The sequence below is a fragment of the Hippoglossus hippoglossus genome, chromosome 8 (assembly GCF_009819705.1).
Source record: "Hippoglossus hippoglossus isolate fHipHip1 chromosome 8, fHipHip1.pri, whole genome shotgun sequence".
NCBI classification, from domain to species: domain Eukaryota; kingdom Metazoa; phylum Chordata; class Actinopteri; order Pleuronectiformes; family Pleuronectidae; genus Hippoglossus; species Hippoglossus hippoglossus.
Window position 1 is genome coordinate 22949820 of NC_047158.1, and position 10000 is coordinate 22959819.

A 10000-nucleotide genomic window follows, 5' to 3' on the forward strand; every position below is an offset into this window, starting at 1 on the left:
TGTATACTTGAATTGTGTAAAGTTTAAACCGAGGAAACGTGAACGGTGGCGTGGACCTTTCAGATGGATTCTGTTTGGGAAGTGGACGCCCGGTTCCTCTTCCCTCCTCTTGGTGACGGCTGCTGGCAGCTCGGGTCTCTGCAGCCGGACAAAAAGGCTCGAGCTCCCACCACCACGGAGATTCACAGGGACCCATTCCAGCTCTGCTCTCCATGGAAAACACATCAAACCGTGGAGCCAACAGGCCGGCGGAGACTCAAACACTAATTTGTCTCATGGGGACGCAGAAAAGGAGCCTCCTGAATTCTCAGTGTGTGTTTGTTTCTCACACACACACACATCAGCATGCATGGCGATAAAGACAAATATTCTCAGTGATGAATGAGCGGTCTGCACAAACACCAACACGCCCTTAATAACACTGATTTGTGTGACAGGTCTGGGCTGATTTTCCCTCCACGCCCTCGTCTGTCTGTCTGTCCGTCCGTACGTCCAAACACAGACCGACCTGCCGTCACCGCTCTGATGCGTCTTTGCATGAACCGAACTTTCACTGTGATCTCGACGTGAGTAATAAATAACAGGCTGCATGTCTGTAGCTGCACCTGAAAGGAGGGAGATCATCAGCCAGGCTGTAATTAATCTGCAGCGGAGGATCGGTGATGCAAACTTGGCGAAATGTAAAACTATCTGAGCCGGAGGAAAGTATGTCAGCTGTTGTTGAGACGGAGCCGAGCTGGATGCTTCTCTCTCATTAAACATCCCCTCCGGCTCCGTTCTTTTTCTCTGAATCCATCCTCAGTGTTACAGTTTTATTTATTCACTTGTTCAGAGTGTAACTGTGTCTCCAACAAGCTGCTCGACAAAAGACTCCAGATCCTCCAGAGAATGTAATGATCACATGATTAAATCAAGTGGAAATCACCCAGAAGATCAAACTCACTCTTCTAATCACAAACGTCTTAAGCTGCAACTGATGAAGATCTGAACGACGCATCAGATGTTTTCTAACGTGAAAAAACGTGGAATGAGTTAATGTTTGTCCTGTGAAGCAGCAGCAGGTTGTTCCTGACATGTTGTGTAGTTAGTGTTTGTGAAGCAGCAGCAGCAGGTTGTTCCTGACATGTTGTGTAGTTGGTGTTTGTGAAGCAGCAGCAGGTTGTCGGGTCCGACTCGTTCAAACAGGAACATGTGGGAACATCCAGGCGAGGGGCGGAGCCTGTAGAGCAGCAGGGGCGGAGCCTGTAGAGCAGCAGGAGGCCGGACATGACGTATAAACTCTGCTGTGGAAAGATCAGTGTTGTTGTTTACAGCTCATCCACACCGGCGTCGGCCCTCATCACCAGAAGATCTGGAACCTCCTCGTGTTTCCAAGTGGACGTCTTCGTCTTCGACGTGTACGGAGGTTGAATTAAGAAAATAAACATGATTTTAAAGTAAAAATATCTTTTCTTTCCAACTGTATGAAGACCTGACATCAACAGAACCAACAAGCGGGGCAGACACTGGAGGATCGTGGGAAGTTGTGTGTTAGCGAGGTTGTGTTTAAATGCAGTGGAGGCGGAGCTTCATCTGAGCAGCATCGCCCAACAGCGCTGATGAATAATGGAAAACATTTTCCTGCTGAGATCCACATCCCAACGGAGGTTATTAGCCCCAGCACACACACACACAGACACAGACACACACACACACAGACACACACACAGACACACACACACACACACACACACACACACACACACACACACACACAGGGTAAACCACTTCAGACATGTTTAACTTGTGCCCACATTGTTCTTGTCTCGACAGCATCACCCCCCCACAGACATGAATCCATGAGTCAATTGATTAATTAGTTAACAAAGACTTAATCTTCAACATCTTTTGGTAATAGATGAAAGATGATTATGTATTTCATGAACGATTCCTCCTCCAGCGTTGTTTCCTGCTTTCTGTGATTTGTATGATCCAAACTGTTTATATACAGTCACTGATCATCTTTATATCACTGATTATTTAATGTTTGGTGACGTCTTTCTCAGATCAGTGGGTCTAATCGTCTCTGCTGTATCAAGTCCTCCAGGCCAACAAAGGAGTCCAACGCCTGACGGCATCTCAGGATGGACGTGGTGGTCAAATGTCCTTCGCTCGTCGTCTCTTTGAGGTTTTGTCACGACAAGATTGTTCAAACTTAAATGATATTTAGTTTTTGCTTGTTCTCTGACATTTTTCATTGGGCCTTGTGTATATTTCAGTGATGTGACCAACGGAGAATTAAGGAAACGTAGAGACTAAACAAACAGCTGGAGACGTGTTGTAGCGGGACACCTCCGAGTCAGGAGGGAGACGACTCAGAGGGAGGATCAGTGAGAAGTTAGAATAAAAACTTTTAACAAAGAGAAATATTAATGAGGAGAGACTTCACTTCCTTCATCTTCTGGTTCTTCCAGGCTAACAAGCTCCGAGGGGGAATTTAACCAGTCAGCTTTTTACAGACTGACGAGGTAACGGGGGGGGGGGGGGGGACACACACTGAGGCTGAGGCTCTGGGTTCAAACACAGAGGGGGACAAACACCAGGGGGCGTCTTCTGATCTGAGCGTCTGAACAGGCTTCATGTTTGTCCCATAGTTTCATTTGATTCAAAGAGTTTAGTCTGACATACGTACGTCCTGTCGCCATCACCTACGTGGGCGGAGTCTACCTGTACTTGACTCTGATTGGTTTGAAGACGGGGTCGGACATTTATTGCAGAGAGGAAACAGTTTGATCGAAGCAGTGGGAGCAGTGGGAGCAGTGGGAGCAGTGGACTGGACACACAGCAGCACTGTGCTGACTTCCTCACTCACCCGTCGGAGTCCTGGTAGTTCACATTCAGTCTCTTGGTGGAGCCCAGCAGCTCTGAAACACAAAGCAACACAGAACGAATGATGAGTATATGATACATGATGATACCTCCACCAAGGTTATTCAACCCAAGTCTGTTTGATCGTTTGTCAGCAGGATTACGCAAAACTACGGAACATGCTTCCACAAACTTTTGTAGGATGATGTAAACAGGAAGTAGATTGTCTCTGCAGTCGGTTGCTTAGTAACAGAAACTCCTGAAGGAGGAGCAGTGAAGAGTCAGAGCAGGGACGACGAGGTGGAACTGTTACCGACAGGAAGTGTTAGCGACGCTTTGTGTTCACCGCTGGTCGTCGAGTCATGTGACTGATGAGAACCAATCAGGAAGAGAACGTGTCATCGTTTACTAAAGTCTCAGTTTCTGTTCACACAGATCACATCATCTGCAAAAAGCAGTAACTGCTGATTCAGCCTGATCCGACTTGAGTGTTCCCAAAGGTTTCAGAGGCGTAAGCACTGCAGACACATTCAAAGGAAAATGTAGTTGAGAGGATGTAGCCTCAGCGTCAGGAAGGTGATATGTGGATGTGTCCTGCTAAGAGTTTATTCAACGGATGGAGACACATGATCATAAATTCTCCTCTGTCTTTCTCCGTGGGACGTCCTGAGGAAGCCTCATTAGCCTCTGACCCGGGGTTGACTTCCTGGGCCGGGTCAGAGGATCCTTCGCCACCGAGATCCTGAGGAGTACAACTCAGCAGCTCTTTGATCTGCTGCCAGACAAAGACTCCCTGCTTCTTCTTCTTCTTCTTCTTCTTCTTCTTCTTCCCAGTAAAAAGTTTCTGACCTCATCAACAGAGACGTCCAGCAGCTCCTCCTCCTGCAGCCTCAGTTTGACTCTCACTCTCTGGAATGTTGTGGCACTGTGCACTGCAGCGTCTCTGACAGTCCGTGTTCTGTTCGGTACAGTGGCGTCCCGGCCTGTGTCTAATCAGCATGTCATTAAAACGCCACGCTCAGGAATCTGCGTTCGCTCACGAAGGCCGCACTGAAGCTTCTGAATCATTGCACAATCACAGTTCTGCCCCTGTTGGCTGGCAGCACTATATGTAGTTAACCCTGCCTCCTCCATGTTAGCAGATGGGACATGGACCAAACAAACAAAAATCTAACTAGACGTTAAATAAATGGGAGGTCAAAGGTCAGTCAGCAGGGGGCTTTGCAGGGTCGGGTGGGAAAATGACCTAAGACAGTGGATCTGCCCGTGGACTGGAGACCAGCACAGAAACCCACGTCTGTACTGGCTGTATGTCGTCTTTGACAACCCCCACACCTCCAGAACAAACCTCCACCATCACATCAACACCACAAACTGCAGAGCGTTTGAAGTGTCTAAGGTCCCGGGGAAATGCAGCAGGCTTCCCCTGTGGGGACGGCAGCGCTGCTTTGATAATGACCTGGATTTTATAATTCATAGGAATAAATCAGCACATGAAGCGAGACATGGAAGAGTGAACAAACAGGGGGGCCACAAAAACTGTCTTCAAATCTGTCTTCTCATAACGTAAGAGTCAGGAAAACAAGTCCAGGTTTCGTGTGTGAAACATCAACAGACCAGGTCCACACCCAGAGACCAGTCTCACAGACCAGGTCCACACCCAGAGACCAGTCTCACAGACCAGGTCCACATCCAGAGACCAGGTCCACACCCAGAGACCAGGTCCACACCCAGAGACCAGGTCCACGTCCAGAGACCAGGTCCACACCCAGAGACCAGTCTCACAGACCAGGTCCACGTCCAGAGACCAGGTCCACACCCAGAGACCAGTCTCACAGACCAGGTCCACACCCAGAGACCAGTCTCACAGACCAGGTCCACACCCAGAGACCAGTCTCACAGACCAGGTCCACATCCAGAGACCAGGTCCACACCCAGAGACCAGGTCCACACCCAGAGACCAGTCTCACAGACCAGGTCCACATCCAGAGACCAGGTCCACATCCAGAGACCAGGTCCACACCCAGAGACCAGGTCCACACCCAGAGACCAGTCTCACAGACCAGGTCCACATCCAGAGACCAGGTCCACGTCCAGAGACCAGGTCCACACCCAGAGACCAGGTCCACGTCCAGAGACCAGGTCCACACCCAGAGACCAGGTCCACGTCCAGAGACCAGGTCCACACCCAGAGACCAGTCTCACAGACCAGGTCCACATCCAGAGACCAGGTCCACACCCAGAGACCAGGTCCACGTCCAGAGACCATGTCCACACCCAGAGACCATGTCCACACCCAGAGACCAGGTCCACGTCCAGAGACCAGGTCCACACCCAGAGACCAGTCTCACAGACCAGGTCCACATCCAGAGACCAGGTCCACGTCCAGAGACCAGGTCCACACCCAGAGACCAGTCTCACAGACCAGGTCCACATCCAGAGACCAGGTCCACACCCAGAGACCAGGTCCACACCCAGAGACCAGGTCCACGTCCAGAGACCATGTCCACACCCAGAGACCATGTCCACACCCAGAGACCAGGTCCACACCCAGAGACCAGGTCCACGTCCAGAGACCATGTCCACACCCAGAGACCAGTCTCACAGACCAGGTCCACATCCACAGACCAGTCTCACAGAATAGATCTACATCCACAGACCAGGTCCACGTCCAGAGACCATGTCCACACCCAGAGACCAGCTCCACACCCAGAGACCAGGTCCACACCCAGAGACCAGTCTCACAGACCAGGTCCACATCCAGAGACCAGGTCCACGTCCAGAGACCAGGTCCACACCCAGAGACCAGGTCCACGTCCACAGACCAGTCTCACAGACCAGGTCCACGTCCACAGACCAGTCTCACATCCACAGACCAGTTTCACAGAATAGATCTACATCAACAGACCAGGTCCACACCCAGAGACCAGTCTCACAGACCAGGTCCACATCCAGAGACCAGGTCCACGTCCAGAGACCATGTCCACACCCAGAGACCAGGTCCACGTCCAGAGACCATGTCCACACCCAGAGACCAGCTCCACACCCAGAGACCAGGTCCACGTCCAGAAACCAGGTCCACGTCCAGAGACCAGGTCCACGGACTAAAACAGGTTTGCTGTTTCTTTGAGTTAAGTTCAAGGATCACTGGAGGACCCACAGTCAAACAGCAGCGGAGACTTCACTCATTGTATTTTGATGGTTTTAGTTAAACATAAAACTGAGTTTGTGTAAAAACCCGATTAATATCAAACCCTCTTTGGTTGACTGACAGGAGGAATTAGCAGTTGATGCTAAATGTTGAAGCTGACTTCATAAGGCCATCTTCATCTTTATCATCATCATCTGCTGCACATTTGTTCAAAGTTATTTTTACTGCTGTTTATGGAGCGCGGCGGAGAGGCCAGGGGCAGAGCTGCACTCGGTCTCAGCTCTTTGCAGCGACTCTGCCTCTATTATAACTTCAGCTGAAAGTCCCGCGGATCTTTCTGCCACAAGAATGCAGCAGGAGGAGGTTTTTTCTTGCAGGAGGAGAAGTCTCGCTGGGATCAGGCCTCAGAGTCTCAGGCTGAAAGAAAATCTGTCGTTAAAAAGAACGACTAAAATTAGACGACCGCTGCCAGTATCAAAACTATGATTACACGTCCGCAGGCTTTGCCTCACACATCTCTTTGTTTCTCAGGACTCAAACGGCTGCAGTCAGGACGATAAACAAACAGCGCGGCGCTCTCTCTTCTCGTGTGGTGGAGCGAAGAGGCCGAGCAGCAGTTGAAGAGCGCTGGCCGAGCTCCAAACACACCGCAACCGACTCCAGTCACAAACCGTTCCCCGAAACACAGCTGAGCTCCGACCACTCAACAGCTACACTGCACATCACAGCTCGGCGTCTAAATATAAACAGACCGAACGCAGCTGTTGACAAAAAGAGAAAATCATGGTTAATAAAACCGGACTGAATCCACACGTGGTTTCTGACTCGTTTACTGAGAAATCCACTCATATACGTCAAAAGGCCAAAAGTGTGTGGACACCAACGTCCCCCTGCATCACTAGTGTTTAACCTTGTTCACATTAAAACCAGACTCTACCCTCTTATACGTAGCATCATCAGAGGAGAAGCTAAGTGTAGCTAAGTGTTCTACTAGTAGCACGTATGTGTACAGGATTGGTCATGTGACATGTGTTTTCAGGTCTGTTAAGCTGCTTTCAGACATTTACTGAGCTGAGCGCCTCCGGAGTTTCTGTGGACCTTCTCCACCTGCCCCCCCCCCCCAGTATACGATCGGCAGAGAGTCCAGAGGAGTCGATGTGAGAACACAGCAGAGGATCCTCCGCTGGATTCACTGTGAGCGAGTGGGGGGGGGGGGTGATGGTGCTTCTAACACGTGACAGACACAAACGTGAAAAAACTAAAAGAAAACATTCAGCGATTCACGAAGGAGACACAGACGACGTCAAGAGCTTGTGGTGATAAGAGCTGACGCCAGCGTTGATGTGATGTAAATACAATCTCGTGATCTCCACAGCAGAATGAAGTCACTTCCTGCTCCGCCTGCTGCTCCGCCTATCACCTGACTCCTGCAGAGAAGCTGCTGCTGCTTCATGTGACATGAAAACTCAGGAGAACGTCTGAAAACAGCTGAGATGTGGACGTTGTGTGTCACTGTGTCACAACCATGAATGGAAATTAAGTTAATTCTTGGCAGAATAATAAAGAAATAAAATGATTGTCATTAAAATAACTAAATATAAAAACTAGAAGGTTCAGCTTCTCTGTCCTTCAGTGACAGTGTCTCTCTGAGGTCTGTTTGATGCAGCAGGTCTGTTTGAAGATTCGAGGTCTCGGAGGGAAACGTGGGCACCAATCAGCAGCTCTCCTCTCTGGCACAGGAACACAGGAAACTCTGGAAGTGTTTGTCCAACGCAGCAGCGGGACACGTCTGTCTCTTATCTGCTGACTGAATGAGGACGGGGATGTGAGGATGAGCTCTTCTTGTATCTTATCTGTCCTCTGGAGGGTCGAGGACATGGCGGAGGTTTGTCCTCGAGCTCAGACTCAGCGTCTGGACACAGATGAACGTCACAGAGACAAAAGCTGCTCCAGATACTGTTTGATAAGTCAAAGACTAAATGATAAATCAAAAACAATATAATCAACACAGAAATAAATAATAATCTGACAGAAATCTTGTGTTTTTAAGAAAGTGAATCTTTTCTTTTCCCCACTGAAACCAAACCTTGTTACCAGGACACAGATTGAACAGATTTGTTGTGTTGTTTTGTCGTGTTGGTTCAGACGTGTGTGACTCAAACTGTCTGATGTTGTTGTTGGCTCCTGTCGTCAGTGTGTTGGAGCTTCTGTGTTTTCATGCTGCAGTGCACATCCTCCTCCAGATCAGTGGGACAGAGCAGGGCCGAGACTCCTCTTCACCTCCTAAACTTTAGGAGCCATTAAAAGACGTCAGCTGTAGATGGCGATGCCCAACAGACACGTTGTTTACATTCCTGTGGAGCCTGTGGAGCTCTGGGCTGAGGAGAAGATGGAGGTTCAGGTTGACTTAGGGTGACGGAAGAAGGAAGCCGGTCTTATCAGCTCTGCTGCGTGTGTGATGTCAGCATTATCGCCTTGTTCCCGTCAGCTGATGAACGTGGTTTTAGAAGGACTCTCTCCTTCACCACGCTCAGGCGCCGGTGTGGAGGAGGATGGATTCAGAGGTTTTGTAGCATTGATCAACAGGATTTGTGTCCATGTGAATATAATTGTGTGTTTGCAGGTGACTCTTAAAATAAGATCTGAACATTAATGACCAAGTCCTCGTTAAGATGCAGGAAGTGGATCAGTCCAGCTGTCAGATCTGACTTCCTGTTGAAAGAATGATTTAAAAATAAACTTGATGGTTTATGAAGCACTGATTCATTCTAATCACAGATATAGAAGCTGGGTCCAGAATCTATCAAGCTCTAGATTCAAGTGTTCTTCAAACAGCTGATGTTCATTTAGTGAATTATGATCATTTAGAGTCAAACAGACCATAAAACAGCGGATGTGTTGGGGGGGGGGGGGGGGGGGGGGGGGGGGGGGGGGGTACCACAGTGTGATTGACAGCTAGACCTTAGATTGTATAGAGAAACCCAACAGTTCCCACACTGAGCAGCACTCTGGTTTACTTTTTCATTCTTCACATGAGGAACAGGAGACCAGCGACTCTTTAGTTCTTTAAATCAATGCAGACAACTTTAAAATCCAATTATGACTCATCTCTAACACTGCACTGTAGCTTTTAGTTTTTATTTCTTATTTGTTTCTCATTTTGTATCCGTGACTGTCAGCCCCTGGCTCCAGTGAGGACGAACACTGAAGCTGAGTGTTTGTGAAGCTGAAAACTGGAGCGTGAATATCCATCGGAGAATAAACGAGGGAGAAAGGAAGCTCAGAAAATGAGGAGGTTGGTAAGTTCCACCGCATCAGTCGAGATCAGCCTGTCACTCAGTGAGTGTGTTGTTTCCCTCGGGGGGGAAGGGTGTGTTCTGCCTCTCGCTCTGTGGAACAATAACGTTGGGAAAGGAAGTGTAGAAGGGGCCCGGCTCTGAGTCCTGGCTTTGTTCCTGAGAGTTGCTCCACGCCTCGTGAGCCTCCGTCAACACAACATTACCCTCCACCACCACCCCCACCACCCCCACCACGCCCTCCGACTCCAAGTCACGGCCAGGTTACAGCTTAACGCCTCCATCGGACACACACAGGCTGCTTCAGACTGAGCTCCTCAGTTCTCTGGATCTTCTCTGGAGGATCAGACTCAGTTTCTCTTTCTCCTCCTGAGCTCCTGTATAAAGTGTAGATCCAGGAGCAGTGTGAACACAGCAGAGGATCCTCCACTGATTCACTGAGTGAGTGGGGGGGGGGGAGCTTCTAACACGTGATACAAACAAATATCTCCCAGATTTGTTGCTGTTGTGAAGGCGTCTCTACAGAAAACCTCCCGATGTGTTGTGCACGTGTGAAAGACGAACTCTGGATAAACTCTGTATCCAATTCTTTTTAGTCAATTAAAGTTAGTTTCTACAGACTTTATACGAGGAGGTCCGGCGGAGGAAGTCTCCCTCTGCGGGCTCCAGTGCAAGCAGCTACAGAGGAGGAGGGGTTTATGACCTA

At 49.3% G+C, this 10000-nt stretch overlaps 1 protein-coding gene across 7 annotated transcripts in view; it reads right to left on the reverse strand.

The window, feature by feature from the left end:
* The window catches only part of LOC117766007 (caskin-2-like), a 51281-nt gene that overhangs the window by 18591 nt on the left and 22690 nt on the right, over window positions 1–10000 (reverse strand). For all 7 annotated transcript variants that reach the window (XM_034592693.1, XM_034592692.1, XM_034592694.1 and 4 more), the window contains exon 4: window positions 2852–2903. In XM_034592693.1, coding sequence (XP_034448584.1) covers window positions 2852–2903 — 52 coding nt within the window. The remainder of the gene's footprint in view (window positions 1–2851; window positions 2904–10000) is intronic.